Below are 19108 nucleotides of genomic sequence, written 5' to 3' on the forward strand. Positions count from 1 at the left end.
CCGAGGGATTCGCTACTGTCACAGTAACACAAGAACACAATATACACAACAGAGCCTCAAGATCCTGGCCTATCATTTACATATGTAAGAGTAACTTTCTGGCCTTAGGATTGTGTTTTGAAGCAACCAGTAATTGTTGCTCTAGAAAAAGGCACAAACAACAAATGAGAGCACAGTTACCCAGCTGGATGTGTGACAGTCATCTGTGACAGTGTGATGTGTGAGATGTTTCAGATGGGACTTAGTCTGGACAGCATATATCAGCTGGGTTGAGTCTGATTCACTCAACCCAAAAGCATTAGCGCTCGGAGTCAACAACAGAGTGTGTATAAGCTCGGTCACATGGAGGATGTCTGACCTATTTTACTTTTTTTATTTTTATTTTTTACTGTGTGCTGCATGAATGCTTTATGAGGAGAAACCCTTCTTCTGCTGAGAGACACGGATCATCCTTTAGCCCAGAAATGTCACATCCAGTCAGGATCCAACCATACAGATGACAATTCAACAGACACACACTTTATTTTATTTTTTTTAGAAAACATCTAATTTATTCCAAAGAAATTCAAACCTTGAAAACAGCATATATAAAAAACAAAAACAGACTAAAATCAGTAATCATGAACAATAGCTACCGTGTGGATCTCTATAGGAATAGAAACCCTGTGTAGAAGTCTAAACGCAGTAGTGTGTGTGTGTTCAGTGGACGTGCAAGTAAACCGATCCCAAAACCACACTGATTTGAAAGCTTTATACTAGAACACACACTAAACAACAGGATATTGTGTTTCTTCTGAGGAAAATGCTTGAGTTTCATCTGCATATTTAAACATACAGATGCATCTTATGATTATAGGTGACCTTATTTTAAATATCACTTAAGCCCAGATTAACTCAGAAGAGATGGTCCATGTAAGGTTTCTCACGAAGCTTTAAGTATTGCTAAGAAGTCCTCAGAAACGAGCCGGCGACACTGAGTGGTATCTGATGGAGAAGCCAAATGCCCCAGTAATGACCGCTTCCTGTCATGCTACAACACCAGAACACTGAAGCAAATGAAAGTGCAGCTTTAGATACTCAGAAGACATCACTTCCTGTTTTTGTCATCCTCTGCACCTTGAGATGCTGGGAGCAGAACAAATCTGTGTTTGCAGAGGGTCATCCGGACAAGCGAAAGTCTCATTCGTAAACATTCCAGTGTCGGATTTTTCCTGCGTTACCGCTAAACCATGCTTCTTGTTAGTACCAAAAGGAAGTTAAGGGCTGGCTTCCTGTTCCTAAAGAGAAGCCCTCGTTTTTGTTTACAGTCTCTCAAAATTATAATTCAGTCATTATTCACCCACACGTCATTCCAAACCAGCGTGATTTTACATAGTGGAACACAAAAAAAGAGATATTTGTAGAATGGAACTTAATTTACAATACAATGAAAGTGGATGGTGACCATCGCCATTAATCTCTAAAAAGAACAGAAAGATAAAAAACAATACCATAGAAGTCGATTTTTTCCACATAAGCAAAAACTAAATTATCTAAATCATAATTGACATAAACATGCAGAACTATGACATAACTCAAAATTACCAAATCAGTTATTAGGTATAAGTATGATAAGACAACTGAATTATAATCATAATTAAGGTTTTATCTCTTAATTTAAACTTTTTTAGTATGTCAGAAAAGTACCAAAAGCATCACAAATGTATCCTTTTGTAAGTAAAAACAATAGGTTTGTGTGACAAACAGACCAAAACTATAATAACGAGTTATTAATTGTATATTTGCCTCTGCCCTATTTCAAATATGCAGAAACACAAATCAAGTGATGCAACATAGTAACATTTATATATGGCAGTTAAAATGTGGTGTTAATAATAATTCACATAAAAATGAGAAATTTATATAAAAAGTGGAATTACAAGGTAAGAGATTAAATTGTGCAAACAAATGAGAATCGAGAGTTGCAACACTGCATTTTTTCCTTCACACAAAGCTATTGAGTGGCTTTAGAAGACTTACATGGACTACATTAATGGCGATTTTGTCCTTTTTAGAGCATAACAGCCATGGTCAGCATCCACTTTCATTAACATCATTCAAAAGATCTTCTTTTGTGTTCAGCAGAAGAAAGTCATACTGGTTCAAAATGACATGATAATAATGACATTTCAGGTGAATTACTTCACTATTTAAAGCAAGAAATCCTGCAGAGGATGGGATTCCTACTGTACATCATTGCTTTTAAGTATTTAGTAAAAACTTTATAAATACTTTGGTCGGGCTAAATTTTATCCCTTAAATTTGAAAACTATCATTTGAAGAGTTTAGAGCACAGAAGAGAGTAATAAGCGTTCCCAGTGTGATGTGAAGACACTTTAGAGTCCAGTGGTGTGTAAAATATTCTTTACATGTGTGCAGCACATCAATACAGTGTCTGTACAGGCCGACTGTGTTTTCATTCACACACCTGGAAAACCTTATTCCAACTCCACACACAAATCAAACTCTTGAAGAGCCTGCGATATGTGATTGAAAATGAAGCACTATAGTAGCCGTCTGAGTGAAGACCGTGCGAGTGTGTGTGTGTGTGTGTGTGGTCTCAGAGCGTCTGCACCAGCACCGGGAACAGCAGGGACAGATGTTCAGCTCCACGGATGGGCAGTTTGTTCGTGGTGTAGTAATGAATGACTTCAGGGATGGAGTCAAACGGAAAACTGTTCTCTCCCAGGATGAACTTCCCATCACGAGACTGCGAGAACTTAATGTGCATGAACCCGTAACAGCTCCTGAAGAGAGACGGAGGGGGGACAGAAACAGTCTTTGAGTTTATTGCTTTGTACGGCTGACCTGGAACATGTATTCTGTCGTCTGACTGATAGTTGATACTTGTTCAACAAGTAAAAGGGCTTTTAGTATAATCGCACAAACATCCAGCTTCAGCTTGATCAAACTAAGCATATAAATGTCATCTTAAGATATTATTGGGAGATACATATATTCATATGCACTTTATGTCAGTAGTCTGTTATAGATATTTGATTTATATTCATTAAAAGATGTCAGAACTTCATCCTACTTTCTAGACATATACATTTCAGAATCTGCACCAAATTGCGTATTTTTGCTCTGTTTTGAGATTCAGAGTCAAATTACAGAGGGGTGAAAATGACTTCAGCATCATAATACTTTTACACAGAGACTTGTAGGTCTATTAGTAAAATCTGTTGACTAGCAGTCTTAGTTTAACCTGTTAAATGTCACCCCGTCCCGTATTCCGGACGCCTACGTTGACTATACTATATTACAATCAAATCTAATCTAATCTTGACAAACTATATATCGTTGGAAAGGTCTAAGACTCCCAAATATATATTTTACCAATATTTTTTGTTAAAAAATATGTAGGAAATGTAATAGATGAATTTATGACAAGAGTGCACCCTCAGAAATCTACATTACAAAAGGAGCTTTGACCTTTGTTTAAAAATAAGACTTCCTCGTTGCCTTTTTCTCTATCACATTTTAGAAATCATCAGAAGTTATATATCACTTGAAAACATAAAATCTCAAAATTCATCCTTGAAAACCCATTTTAAAATCAGACATTGCATTACCATGTAAATGGTACATCAAAATCATGTTACAAAATGTTTTCAGTCATGAATTATAAAAATGTAGGTTTGTATCATGCAAATTCAAGTCTATCTTCAAAAACGTGAGTGACAGTTAACAGGTTAATTATGTACCAATGGTGATCATTCAAAAATTGGGATATAGCACTTTTCAAGTTTTTTTTCTCCAATGTTTGCATGCCATAAACTTCTGATGTATCAAATACGATTTTTTTTAAATGTTGTCTAAAGGTTCAATAATAATGAAAAAAAATACATTGATTTATTTCAAGGCAGAAGTTACTAAAGTCACTTAAAGTTAAAGTTACTAAAATAATTAAAAATAAATAATGAAATATAATTTCAAATATAAATATAATATATATTTTTAAAGTATAAATATAAAAAATCACATAGCAAAATTACTCAATTTAAATAAAAAACAATTAAAAGATTAATAAACAATATAAGTAGTACTAAAATAACACTGAAATGGAAGCAGTAAAGAAATTGGAGATATGTGAAAATGAAAGTCAAGAATACAATTATTAAAGGTTTATGGTTTCTGAGTGATATTGCAAGGAAAAATAATTAAATGAGATAAAGTACTTAATTTACTGGATCTTTTCACAATAGGAATTATGATAATAATTAATATATAAACAATTATATTTATGTATTAAATGAGTATATATTGTCAATTATACAATAAAAATACAATTAAAAGACAAAATTAAAATATCATGATGTAAGATTTTGCTCATATTGCTCACCCCCATAAAACTGAAAACAAGCCACACTATTTTTTTTTTTTTTGGGGGGGGGGGACTACATTATTAATAACATGCTAAACATATTCAGACCCACACAAAACACCTCAAACCTGAATATATTAGACAGAGCTAGAATAGCTAGATGGAACTGCCCTCCAGCAGTAGAATATGCATGCAGCATGAGGGGGAAAGAAATCAGAGCAGATATAGATAGAAAAAAATAAAAAGAGGTGCACCAGCTGGCTGCTAGTGCATTGCTAGGGTGTTCAGGCTGGTTGCTAGTTAGTTGCTTAGTGGCCAATATCCAATTAAAACCACTCTCAAGTCTCTATAGCATTTTGATTTCTAGATGACTCTGGTCCCTCCTTCAATGCAAACTAATGGAATTCTATTGTCAATATTGTAATAAAACAAATATCAGATGCTTCTTTTAGAGCAGCTGTAGTACAACAAACAAAAATGTACATTTAGAGTAATTACAGTAGTCCAAAATCATCTCAATATTTTGTGTCTAGAGAATCACTAAAGACTGATGGAGAAAGAGATACATGAACCTAGATTAGCAGAAACAATATGCTCTATTTACAGCGTCACTGTTTCATGAAACAAAAGTGAATGTGGGACAAATACTTCAATTACTATACCTCTGAAAACAACCACAACACAGCTAGTGGTTTCATTTACGGCACACTAATGGAACGCCCAGATCATTTGTTTCTAGAAAGATGTCATTTTGTACTCAGGGACTGAAACAGACCTTAGGTGATCAGTGAACTGCAGCAGACATTGATTAAAAAAATGAAAGAGACAAAACTGTCTACTTGTGAGGGAATGACTAAGCTACTCATTCCACAGAGCAGTGTGAATGATGGCACTGGATGAGTTTTTGGGTTGTAAGACAGTACCTGAGAGACAGCGAGTAGTCGTTTCTGCTGCTCTGGCTTTTCCTCACCAGGTAACTGCACTCCTTACACAGCGTAAGCAGAGATTCAGCTTCTGAGCGAGTCAATGCACCGTGGTACCATCTGAAACACACACACACACGGGCCACTATTAGGGTTTTCACAAAACCAATCCTTCAGCGCTCAAAACATATCTTTAAACTTACGATCTGCAAAGGATTGCAAACATATGTCCAAATACTCAATTAAATGTCAAAGTAATTTACGAATTTTTTCCACAAAAACATTTTTTGTCATTTCCTGTGGTTGTTTGGATGTAGAAAAACACATGTAGCAGAAAACATATGATTCATGTTTGAATTTTCTTCAGTCAGTGGCCATAAATCTTCATAATTCCACCCTTGACATCAGGATAAGGCATAAATAATGTCTTCTGAATCATCTGTACATGCGATAAAGCACTAAGAATTTAAAAATAGTTGTAATTTGGCTCAGAGGAAGGCACAAATCTTATCTTTGTGGCAGTTTTTCTTGTGATGCTTTGAAATACATCCCATTTTGTGAGAAAGTGTGCAGAGTGCAAAACATGCACGTTTCTTTTAAATTAGCAGCCCAGAATGTGTAATTAAAGGGACAGTTCACCCAATAATGAAAAATTACCCCATGATTTACTGACCTTCAGCATGACTTTGTTATTTCATATGAATACATTCGGACTTATAAAGTAATGTTTCACCATACCACATCATTATGTTTAATCATTTGACAATAATGTCATGATGTTATTTGTGCTTAAATAGTACAACTGTGCACTTGTACATCTGCCAGGTTCCTGTGTTAAATACATTCATGTGTAAACACATACACCTGTTTCTCCAGGGGCAGTGTGGGATCCACCCTCTCTCCCAGGATGGGCTTGTGAAGACTGGTGGCTCTGCTGAATGGAGGGCTGATTCTGGACGCACCTGTCTTCATCGGTGCCTCGTCATGGGGCAGTGTACATTGTTCCCAGTCTCTGGCTTCAAAACTTACTATAACACATTCAAAAAAGGGTCAGACTTTAGTTTGGGGACCAATTCTCACTATTAACTGACTTTCAACCACATTTTTTGCCTCAATAAATTCCTAATTTGCTGCTTTGCTGCTTACACTTATTAATAGTCAGCAAAGTAGTTGTTAAGTCTACTGTATGTATGGGGTAGGATAACAGGATCTAGTATACGGTCAAAATAAGACATTAGAATGTGCTTTATAAGTGCTAATAAACAGCCAATATGCTAAAAATATACACGTTATTAAGCAACTTGTTAATAGTGAGAACTTAAGCTTCCTTAAAAAACAATTATAAACAACCTTTTTAAATTGCAAGCAAAAAGAGCAGGTTAAAAAAATATGCATATACATTAAAAATGAACAAACTGAGTGTTTTCTACTAAAACAAATATTTATTATTACATTTTTGACAAGTATTTTTTTTTTTTTTTTACAATTACTTGAATTATTATTTAAATATGGGTCACACTTTATTTTAAGATCCAATTCTCATTATTAATTAACCATTAACTATTACTTTTGCCTCAATTAATTCCTAATTTGCTGCTTATTAATAGTTTATAATGTAGTTGTTAAGTTTAGAGTATTGGGTAAGAGTATAGAGGCCATGCATTATATGTACTTTATAAGCACTAATAAACAGCCACTATGTTAATAATAGGCATGCTAATAAGCAACTAGTTATTAGTGAGAATTGGACCTTATACTAAAGTGTTATCAAAATATGATTTACTTATTATAAACTTATACAAATTTAAAAAATGCATTATTGCTGCAAATGTTACTACAAAACAATTATAGAATATAAAAATGCAATCAAAAAGATATACATTAATTTCAAATATTACACATTTTTATAAGTAAAATTGTATATTTTTATTAATAATTAAATGTGATTTAATTGCTTTACCCCCCCCCCCCCTCCACCAGCCTCCCATAAAATTATAGATGTATTAAATTATGCAGTATATCTTCAAATTAAATTATATTTTGGAAATTAGTGAAACTAAAAACAGTTAAGAACAACTACATTTTTGTGCAATTATTTTTTAAAAATGGCATTACCATTATATATTTATGATTAAGGGTTTGTTTAAATCACTATCCCTCATTATAAGCAATAAAGCAAACAACACTAGTTACTCTCTCCCAAGCAGCACTGTTCCTGCTGGCTTGGTAAAGAAGCTCTAGTCAAGTTTATGAGGAATATGCATCTGACAGAGCGTGAAAAATACACAAGCAACTGGCAATCTGATCAGAAGTGGTGAAATGCGAGAGATGATCTGAGTGTGTGTGTGTGTGTGTGGGGAATGTGATGCAGCGCAGAAGTCCCACAGTGGATCTGATCTTTCTGCATGACTGCTCTACTTCTCTCCTCTACTCCCGTCTCCATCAACAAACTCCACACATCCCTCTCCTCACAACACAATCACAGATATCTTCCTTTCTCAAGTGCAAGATAAAAGACAGACTGCACCTTCAGATCATTTTATTCAAAGCAGACAAATCCAATGTTTAAAGCTGCGACTGACAACTACCGTGCTTAGAATTTATCTGTTGACGCATCAAACTTTAGTCAGGGTTCAAAACTTAACTACAATTTTTAAATTATAATTAATATTAAAATTATAAAAAAATATAGTGAACTATAGTTAAATTAGTTTATTTAATAATATTCAATACTATTCATTATTATAAACTGCAAATCTATAAAGAAATACTACTAATATTAAACTAATATTACTAATAATAAAACATTATTATTTAATAAGTTATTTGATTTATTATTATTATTTATTTTAAAATACAGAAATTAATGTATTGTTATTGATAGTAAGTAGTATATTACTATTGCTATCATACTATCAAGTAAACGATTCAGATATGCATTATTGTATAATATTATTTTTATTATTTATTTATTTATTTATATATATATATATATATATATATATATATATATATATATATATATATATATATATATAAATAACAATAAAATTGGATAATTATGGCTGTTTTAATTTCTTTGCTTTCAACTGCTAAACCTCAGAGCTTTTATTTTGGCAGAAAACCAACGGAAGCTGCTCTAAAACACCAGCCAAATGTCAAAGAACACTTTTAATATTTGCCATCTGCTGACTGTTCATTTTGTAACCTGCCTGTAGTGTAGTCAACTGCATTTTCAAAAGAGGATGAAATGGAGCCCATCTCTACCCAGCAAAATGTCTTACCAGCGAAGGCTTTGGAGATGTTGTCTTTCTTCCACTCCCAGGGCTGGTCGTACTCATCCGCCGGCCTGTCGTCGTCCTGGGGCAGACGACGCTCTCTCTCGTCCTCCACTGGGGCGGTCTGGGGCCGAACTCTCTCCTCGTACGGGCTGTCGTAGAGCTGTGGGCTGTTTCTACCGTCATCTGTGCTGTGCTGGAGCTCTGACATATGACAAACACAGTAAAGAGATAGTTTCAGGTGACTTTGTTTCTTCAGTAGAACACAAACTGAGATTTTTAGCAGTCTATCAGTCTTATAATGTAAGTGGATGGGAATCACGGCTAAAACATATTAAAAAATAAAAAATAAAAAACGCAGACTTAAAAGTGCATTACCGCCAGCTTTCTCTCAAGTGGACCATTGACACTCCTAATTGAGATTGTAGATAGAGTGTCAACGGTCCATTTGACAGAAAGGTGGCGGTAATGCACTTTTAAGTCTGCAATCCGCCATAAAGCAAGAAGAAGAAGATGCCTCAGGCACCTGCTAGAGAACATGCTCAGGAGAGTTCTAACAGGTCAGACATTGCATGAATCAGAGGTAATATATATATATATATATATATATATATATATATATATATATATATATATATATATATATATATATATATATACTGTTCAGTTTCTTGCACAGGCCAATCATTTTGTGTCTTTACACATCAATGTATCGTCACGAGCTGCAGGGTTTAGTTTGGTTTTGTTTGAGAATGTTTTTTTATTTTTTTATTGTATGTTTTAGCCGTGATTCCCATCCACTTACAATATAAGACATTTGGACTGCAATGGTGAGTGAATAAGGACTGGAGTTGTCAAGCTCTGAAAAACATCCAAATGTTACCGCAGACCAGACCACAAATTACAACATACTGGAATAACAATGGTTGATTGTATGCTCTCTTTGGGATTCTAAGAGGTCTAGTGGGAAATTGCTGTACCGCTTATGAATTGCTGGGCCTCAAACGGCTCCATGTAACTGCTGCAGGCTTCGACCGCGTTCTGCTCCCAGCCGGGTCTGGGCCGCAGGTCCGGTCTGGCGTCAAACGGGTCTGAGTAATCAGTCTCCCTGACCACAGGAGCCGAGGGAACCACCTGGTGAAAAGAATAAAGATAATAATGATCATATGATTCAGAAACGAAGATAACTGCAGAGTTTTACACAGTATGCTATTTTGCTAGCTCATGTTAACAGACGAAGCATTTTCAATCCAGCATTTTCATCCACTACGGTTATTAAAGTTAACTAGTAAAAAAGAAGAAAAAAAAGGAACTGATGGACTAAAATAATCTAAAACTGAAATATAATTAAACACTACATTGACTTTGAGATGTACTATTATTACACAGCAAAATTACTAAAACGAGTTACTAAAATAAAAAATAAATAAAAAAACAATATTAAATTAGTCAAACTTGAATTTTTTTTATAGTAATACAAATTAAATAAAATTGTAAATTTAATAAAAAAAAAAAATAAAAAAAACATTTATATAATCCTTAACCACAAAAAAAGAAAAGAAAATGTAAAGACCGCAGCTCTTGAACCGTTTGTTCAACAAACAAAATCATGGTCTTTTTTGAAAGCAGACACTTGAAAGAATACGTCGTAAATAATCCTAAAATGTAGTCAAAAGGACTTATTTTATGTTTCTTTTTTGTCCAGACTGAATTACATTATGCTTAAATTGCACAAAAAAGCGCATCACTTTTTTTTTCCACTGAAGAACAAAGAGATAAATGAAACAAAATTTGGAGTGACTTAACATTTTCATTTGTAGACACACAATCCATTTAAAACCGAAACGAGTGAGTGAGGGGGTTGGTGTGAGAGTCTATAAATCCCGCAGGCATTGGGATTAAATGTATTTGGGTTAATGAAATTGATCCCCAACACTCACACCCTTCACCTCTGCTGAGAAAAGACAATTATTACCGGCCGAGCTCAGGAAACAGGAGCAAATTGTGTGTCTGTTTGGTTTGTTATGACATCTGCAAAACAAACTCAAATCATGACATGTGCATCGAAAAAATCAACTCAAAACAACCAGACATCAACATAATCATAATAAAACATCCACTGCGACTCTCATAGCCGCCTCATTTGTGATATATTGATCTATTCATGATGGAAGAAATTAACAGGAGGGTCTTTACGCCAAGATAAACAACCACTAATGTGCTGGTAAAAATAATTTCATATAAACAAACATTTGTCATTATTATGACATTCAATTACAGATAACAAGAGGAACACTGCTTGAAATCACAATTCTTCATCAGGATAATCAAGAAAATACACTACTAAACTATGTTTTTACACTTTCTGGAATAGGTTCATGCCCAATTCCAATCACTTTTCCATGTATCCATCCACACAGGAAACCTTTCAAAGCACATCATTCTTACTGATAACAGTCCAGTAAGAGGCATTTAAGCTCTTTTTATGTACATGTATATATAAACATGAACTTACAGGAGCCTGCGGTTCCTCAAAGGTCACGATGTTCAGCGGTATTTTGCTATTCCCAAATTCCTGAGATTCCACTTTTATCAGTCTGTGTTTGGGAGACACAATCTTCACCTCCACACCGTTGGAAAGCACCGCGCCAAACGCAGGGAACGGTTCCACCGACCCGGAGCCGTTCAGCACCCGGTTCTCCGAGGGTTCGTACGGGTCCTCAAAGTCCAGCTCTCTCTGAGCCCTGTAGGCCCGTAGGATCTCACTTTCAGTGTAGTCCGGTTTCGGGGGCTGCGGCGGTCCTTTCCTGCTGCCAAAACTTAGGTGATCTCTAAACCACTTGGCCATGGGTCTACAACCAAGACAAAAATAAAACAATCAAAATCAAAACAAATAAAAGTTATAAGAGCTGTTATGCTTCTAAAAAGGACTTTATCCTAGTTCTTCCATGGAACAATCCTGAAACACCTAACCAATAAGTTACTTATTACTCACAGTGTGTCAATAAATGGAAAATATGATATTGTGCAATAGCTCACCTCAGTTTCCCCAATGCATCGATGCTTTAGAACATCCAACGCCTATTTGCTGGCAATAAATTTATTTGGAAAGCAAAAGCACACATCCTAAAAAAGGGAAGAAATGTAAAAGAAATTACTCCCATGGACCAGTTCCACTGGAAAAGACATTTTACAGTGATAACACAAACACAAAAATAATTTACTCTACCTAATGTTGTTCCAAAGCCGTATTACTTTTATTCTCCCTCAAAAGTAGTTATTTAGCAGAATGACAATAGTGAACTAAATTTAGGTCTTTTTCTCACAGAAATCTCTCACCAAATTAGTAATATAAGCAACTTTTATGATGCTCATTGTCCTTTTTAAAAACAAAGATTCAAAGTCCCGTTCACTTTCGTTGGATGAAAAACTGGAGGTAAATGGAGACTGAGTTTGTTAGTCGCTCACATTTTGCCAAACAACTTTTTTGTTTCATGGAAGATGGAAAACAATAGGATTTGGAACAAAATCAGTGTTAGTGAACCGTAAATAATTGTAACTATTGGCGAGCGGTTCCTTTAAACAAACACACCTCTATATATATATATATAGCTTTTAATGCTTTTGTACTTTGTGCATAAATTAAACACAATGATGATGTCATATAAATGAAAACAAATCAACATTATTCCAAAAAGAAAGTTTCACACACACAAAACAAGCTCGCTCTGCTCAATCTTGGCAAAGAATCTGGTCAAAACAATAACATGCCCCAGCTATACACACCCACTTTCTTATCGTCCACATTTAATTCAACACATAACAGAGCGATTTTGATGTTTCTTAGACTGAAATAGACAAAAAAACTATCATTATAGATTAAAACTAACGTTAGCAACCAGGCTAACATGTTTAAACTCCTCTGGTTCACATTATAGTGGCTTTATTTGTTGACAATCTGATCATATACACGCTTACTAGAGTGAATTAAACACAGAAGACGAATACTGAACTAATTTGGAGCACAAAAGTAAAACGAACAAGCCGCATTTGTTAGCCGGCTTCTTGCTTGCTATTATTGCAATGCGCGATCCCGATAGATACTCACAGACGAGCGCGTGCAAATTTTTCATCTATTACGACAGTATTAACTCGTAAAAAGAGCTCAGAAACCCCCAAATCCAGAAAACATTAGCAAAATACTCACCTCTCAATGATGCACCGATGAAACTGAGTTTTTAAAGCTACTGTGAGGGGAATCTCAAAAAGTGAAGAGCGTGTGCACGTGCAGATGGATGGATGACTTGCATCGGATTGCATTGGCTGTTGCAGCTGAGCAACACGCAAGCTCGACTTGTTGTTGAAGCCCACTGGAGAGTTGCATCGTCTTTGTTCTTGCTGAGGCATTTTTTTTCACATGCTGGCTCGTGCTTCGGCTTTGCTTTGTTTAGAATCAATGTTGCATGTCTACAAAGTGCAGTTGATAAAGTGAAGGGTTTTTAGATGAAATAAAGAAATTAAGTGCAATGAAATGCATATAAACATGGGGCTCTGGTTAACCTCAAACTTAAATAAGCCATCCACTTCACCTCCTCCATACAGAGGTCAACTTGTACGGTTAGAAGGTCACCAGCACTTTGGTGGATCAATATGGGAGATGGTGAATAATGGCTATCCACAAATTGGACTGCATTAACATCACATTAGCAAGTGTTAACTTGAACACCAAAACAAGCCACTGATGCCATTAGCAGAATGTCAAATGAAGCAACTTTGGCAAAATGCACACTGCAGAGGTTCAGAAGTGCTTCTGATGTGGCATTAAATTGTATCTATCTACACAAAACATTTATCATGGAAGCCTGTTTCTGCAACAGAATAAACAAAATTCCCCTCACAATTCTTACTTCTTTTTTTAGAATTGCAAGATCTAAACTCAGAAATGAACAAAATCAAGATTATGAAAAGTCACAATTACCATTATCATTTTTTTTATTGACTACTTTATGGCTTTTTCCTCAGAATTGTGAGATATAAGCTCACATAATAAGTCCTTTTTATATTCCATGGCAGAAATGGCTTTCCATAGTTTAATGCTGCTCAAAGATGGCATAAATGCAAAACAATGTGATGCAATTAAAGCTATATTCTCTGATACTAGGGGCTGAGGTGGGTGTAAGCCAACATGATTCAGTCTGGCTTTTATGCTGCGTTGTGCGTACACTGGATTTTGAGGGGGCACAAAGCAGCCTAATTCGGCAGTGTAAAAACATCTTTTGGGAAGCTCACAATATAGAAAATATTTGATAAATAATAATATATTTGAAATATATTTCAAATATTTGCTAAAAACCAAACACAACTGAAAAAAATAGTCTTTGCTCGGGAACAAAACACAAGGAACTTTTTATTAGTTTGTAGTTTAAAAGGATGAAATGGGATGGTATGGGATTAGAGATGATCAGTTGAAATTAGATTCAGATTCACTTATCTCTACTGAAACCCTCAAATGCATTTCCTTGTATTGATTGAGCTAAAATGGAGAATCAAATACTACATTATAGAGTTCATAATACATTAGAAGCACATTATAGAGTACATTAGCGATATCAGGATGACGCAGATCTAATAGACTTCAGGAATTCCAGACAATAATAACTTCTCCTAAACAATGCTCCTCCAGCTAAAAAGTTAATCGCTGAAAAATAGAAATCTCCCGAATTGCTCTTTTAAAGAGTCCAGGTTATGGAAACTTAAAGTGGTTTGTGAAAAGAGAGGTGGTAATTTTTGCAGGTCTGAAAAAAAAACAAAAAAAACATTTAATTAAAAAAAATTAGGTTTCCAGCCTAGTCAGAGTTGCTGTCATCGCTGTCTGTATATGCCCCCAAGAGGCTGAGAGAAGAACCGCTCTGAGATGTGATTGGCTGTTCTCTGGAAGCTGTGGAGGACTCAGGTTTGGCAGCACCTGCACCTGAATAATCCAGAAAGGCAGAGAAAACTGGTTAACAGAGAGCAAATCCCTAAACTCTGTTTGGTACATAAATACAACATCAGGGCTCATGGTGGAAATTGTAGTGAGTTTTTATCATAAGCATCAAGTCCCTTAATTTAATTTTTTTTGGCCTCACCACTTGTATGTATATATATATAATTATATTTCTCTAGAATCAAGAAATGGAACAGATATGGAGTGTGCAAACCATTATATATTTAAAAAATAAAACAATAATATTAGTTAAACAAGTCAATAAAATAACAGCAATTTTGACATTAAATAATAATAGATATTAATTAAAATAATTAAATGTATAATTAATAAAACAATAAAACAAGTTAATTATAAAATAATAAATTTTAGAATGCATTTATTCATATTAGTTTAGTAAATAATAATAAATAATAATAATACAATTCGAATTATTATATTAATAAAAGTAATAATATTAATAAAACAAGCTAATATTAAAATAATCATTCACTTGCAATTTTGTTTTATTAAAAACATTATTATAAAAAATGTATACACAGCACCATTTAAAAATCTGGAGTCGGTAAGATTTTTTTTTTACCTCTTAACTATCACCACCCATTTTTGAATACAGACTTGAAAGTGTACTATACAAACTTCAATTGTTATAATTCATGAACTCTTCTGAATACAGACCTAACGTTGGTCTCTTTTTAAAAATACTGTAATAGACATTTAAAAAAATATTACTTTTATAGGCTTACAAAAATCTATTTCAAATAAATGCTGTTCTTTTGAACTTCCAATTCATCAAAGAAGCCTGAAAAAGGGATCACAATTTCCCCCAAAATATGAAGCGTCACAGCTGTTGTTAACATTGAAATAAAAATACATGTTTTTGAGTAGCAAATTAGCATATTACAATGATTTCTGAATGATCACGTGACACTGAAGACTGGAGTAATGATGCTGAAAGTTCAGCTTTGATCACAGGAATAAATTACATTTTAAAATATATTACAAATCAAAAGAACATAACATCAGCAAACGAAAAATTGGCCAAAAAAGCTCAAAAATAATTTATTTTCTGAGTGGCCACAAATAAAGTAAATTTAAAAAAGTGTGTCTGGCTCGCTATCATTAAGTGTAAAACAACCTTTTCCTCTGATTTTTTATTTTTAGAACAGAGTGGAGCACTATCATTATTATAAAAGGATGTATTATTGGTAATAAATGTATTCAATGTAATACACCCCGCACTTCCATTACAGCCTGACTTTCCCCGACACTGTTGAGAACCCACTCATTCAGTGGTCTGAATAGATCATGAACCTGTTTGTGTGTCCGCAGCCTCTCGTGGTGCAGCGGAGGCAGCTTTAGAGGCAGAATCTGCTGGTTTCTTCCTCACCACCAGAGACCCCAGAGCTCTCTTTTCTCCCAGACCTCCGACACTCCTCTCCCAGCTCTCCAGCTTCTGTTTCTTTACACCCACAGACGATGATCCCTGTGGAGACAAGCAGGAAAACAGCACAAAAACTAATCAGAGAAACAGATGGGACATTAAAACAGAAAAACACATGCAAGCTCAAAGAACAACTGAATTTTGTTCCACAGATCATATAAACTATAATGTACAGGTGACCATAATTGTGAGTGTTTATTTTGCAGTAATGCCTGGCTGACTATGCATTATCCTGCTTAAGACTTATTACTATATATAAATAAACAAATGCAGCATGACCAATCACAGTAGAGTATTCAGAGACATGTATTAAGACATTCTAATGCAATACCTATTTTTTTTAAACGCAAAATACTTTTTCCCAATCCTAATATATAAAAGTAACTAAAATAAAATGTAAAAATCTGTCAAGGTCAAATCAAACAAACTAGATTTGAATCTACCGAGGTTGAGGCTGCAGTGTTTCTCTGCACCTGTGATCCCGTGTTCACGTCTTTGGTGAGGATGTCTGTGGGGTTATCAGCTGTGTGTTTCCTGCCTCTTTCATTTGCATCTTCTGCCTCGTCTTCAGAGTCTGAGTCCCTCAGTCGTTTGACCAGAGCTCTCTCCAACATCTCCCTATGAGGAGCAAGAGAAAAGAAGTCTAAACCACACTTTATAATATAATCCATGCTTCTTTATCTTGACATTACATGCTTTAAAAAAACTAGTTGAGGATGCACATTGAATGCACATGGTGTAATTATTGTCACGTGTAAGTGTACATGGCAAATGAACACAATTATGCCTTTCAAACACCAACATATGAATAGCTTCATTTTGTACATGAACTATATTTTATGTGCAGTAATCCAGGGCTGCACAATTTCAGGGAAAAATCGTATTGATTTAAAACAACAATTGAAAAAAATAAAATAAAACAGGTTTGCTTTGTTTGTATGGCCGCACAATTTAGCCAATAATTGATATGGCTATAAAATAATAATAATATTATTATAACTTAATAAAAATAAAAATATAAAATTACTAAAAACATAACATGTAATGTTACTATTGTACAATTCACTGCAAAATAAAAATAAATAATATTTTTTATATTACAACTTTAAAATTACAGTACTAATATAATTTTTATAGCTTGCTTAATTTTTAATTTTCAATCATTTAATTTTCAAACTTTAAACCATTAAACTTTTATCAGAAATGGCACTGTAAGCTCAAATATTCCATCATACAGTGTATGAAGCAAAAAGGCCAAAAGCTTCCTAAAGATTAAAGGGGTCTTACTTGGTCTCTCGCTCGTCTTCCTCCTGCTCTCTCTCTTTCTGTCTCCGCTCCATATCTTTATACTTGTCCAGCATGCCCTCAAAGTCCACCTGCGCCTGCCTCTGGTTCAGCTCCTTCAGCTCCTGCAGGTTCTCCAGCACCTCCATCTCTAACTTTGAGTCTCGTGTGCGGTTCTCCAGGACCTGTGACGGCATTCAGGGACGTTATGTTTTAAGTTAGTATGCGCTTTTGTTTGCTTCCTAAGACTTTAAGATGCTGTGAAGGCTTTTATCTATGTAAAATGTGGAACACAGTTATAAAAAATTTAATAATGCTTATATTACACTAAACATTTCTGGGGAAAGTAGAAAAAAAAATTCAACACAAATAGCACAAAATAAAGCAATAAATCCCTAACAAAACGTCTAAAGTCATAAAATACACAAGTAGTCTAAAGCTTCTATTAGACCTTCATGGGGTTATTGAGTTCCTCGTCTTCTCGCTCCTGCTGGATCTTTTTCTCCTCCTCTTCGATCAGTTTCTCAGCCTGAAAATTACGTGTTGCACCATGTTCCATGACATAATCGGTGTTCTCTGGATCTGTCTGTGAAACACAGCAATTAGACGAGGTGCAACCAAACAAACAAGCAAGGACAAGAATAAAAACACCTTAAGTGTTTGTCTGTCGATTATAAAGAGTATGATGTTTATTCTAGTACTTTGAAGGTGATCTCAGCCAAACATCTGGTGCATTTAATGTAGAATCTGAAAATGAGAAGCCCAAGGTACAGTTCGTTCTGGACGGTCTCTTTACGGGCATTAAACTTCTTCCCTTTGTAAATGTATTCTCCACACGTTTTACACCTGTGTAACAACAAGCATTAATATTTTAAAAGGTGACAATCCTTCATCAATCAAAACACAGTTTTTTGCTCACAACGTAGAGTTTAAATACTTTAATATTCACATATCTTGTTTTTGCAGTGACATATGGTTAAAAGACAACAGATGGTTTTCAAGCATCAAAACAAAAACCAATGACCATCATATATATATATATATATATATATATATATATATACACACACACACACACACACACACACAAACTCTGAATGATGATGGAACATTATTTCCCCCATTTTGTGTTATTTTATCCTGTCAAATAATTTAACAGTTTAACTATTTGAAGGCACTTTTTCAACTCACCTCATATTAAATGGTGCCATCAATCTAACGACATACTGACGGTCTTTGGGCAGTTTGAGTTTAGGGATTTTAGACGGATCGAAATCCGGTGGATAGTATTTCTGAGGAAAAACAAGAAGAGATGCTGAAAGTTGGACATTGTAAACACAAACTTATTTCAAAGTTCAACAGGTGTAAACAAGCTTATTTCAACATATGTACACGATGGGCATCGAAAACATTACTTAAAATGAAACATTTATCTATATGACTTGCATTTAATAAAAGTAGGCTATACGCTAAATTTGCTAACTTCATTAGCACGGTGATTTCTTAGATATTACTCCTCCAATCCACCGTAAACCGTAACACAACAATAATATAAAATTAAAGAAAGAGGTACTTACATTCAAAACCTTTCTTTCCGACATGGCTCTCTTTGAATTACTAAAATGTAAACTAAAAACGCTAAATTACTGCTAATCTGTGTGTTTGTACACCTCTTCCTCGACGTCATGCGCTGTGTGTAGAGGTCTCCGCAGTGCTGCCACCACCGGCAGAGCACCGATATTACAGACGATTATATGTTTATATGTTTTACAGTCTATGGGCAACACACAGAATAACATACTTATATTTAGAATAACATAGACACGA

General features: G+C 34.7%; 2 protein-coding genes across 3 annotated transcripts; both read right to left on the bottom strand.

Annotated features, from left to right (window-relative positions):
• Window positions 1–499: 499 nt before the first annotated feature.
• LOC113112763 (SH2 domain-containing adapter protein F-like) lies at window positions 500–13297 on the bottom strand. The gene is made up of 8 exons (XM_026278609.1): window positions 12775–13297; window positions 11607–11693; window positions 11083–11419; window positions 9548–9701; window positions 8574–8771; window positions 6152–6317; window positions 5290–5409; window positions 500–2786 (listed from the first exon to the last, which is right to left on the bottom strand). The coding sequence occupies exons 3-8, from the start codon at window positions 11413–11415 to the stop codon at window positions 2600–2602; spliced, it is 1158 nt and encodes a 385-aa protein (XP_026134394.1). The 5' UTR covers window positions 11416–11419; window positions 11607–11693; window positions 12775–13297; the 3' UTR covers window positions 500–2599.
• Window positions 13298–13949: 652 nt separating this feature from the next.
• Window positions 13950–19012, bottom strand: LOC113112772 (YJU2 splicing factor homolog). Of its 2 annotated transcripts, none has more exons than XM_026278628.1 (8): window positions 18859–19012; window positions 18473–18573; window positions 17983–18127; window positions 17733–17867; window positions 17285–17466; window positions 16471–16615; window positions 15868–16039; window positions 13950–14538 (listed from the first exon to the last, which is right to left on the bottom strand). In XM_026278628.1, exons 1-8 carry the CDS (start codon window positions 18880–18882, stop codon window positions 14414–14416), a joined length of 1029 nt encoding a protein of 342 aa, XP_026134413.1. In that variant the 5' UTR covers window positions 18883–19012; the 3' UTR covers window positions 13950–14413. The 2 variants fall into 2 exon arrangements, with proteins under 2 accessions (XP_026134413.1, XP_026134407.1); XM_026278622.1 differs by having other exon boundaries at window positions 16441–16615.
• Window positions 19013–19108: the final 96 nt, after the last annotated feature.

This window comes from Carassius auratus, chromosome 2 (assembly GCF_003368295.1).
Source record: "Carassius auratus strain Wakin chromosome 2, ASM336829v1, whole genome shotgun sequence".
In the NCBI taxonomy this organism is placed as follows: Eukaryota; Metazoa; Chordata; class Actinopteri; order Cypriniformes; family Cyprinidae; genus Carassius; species Carassius auratus.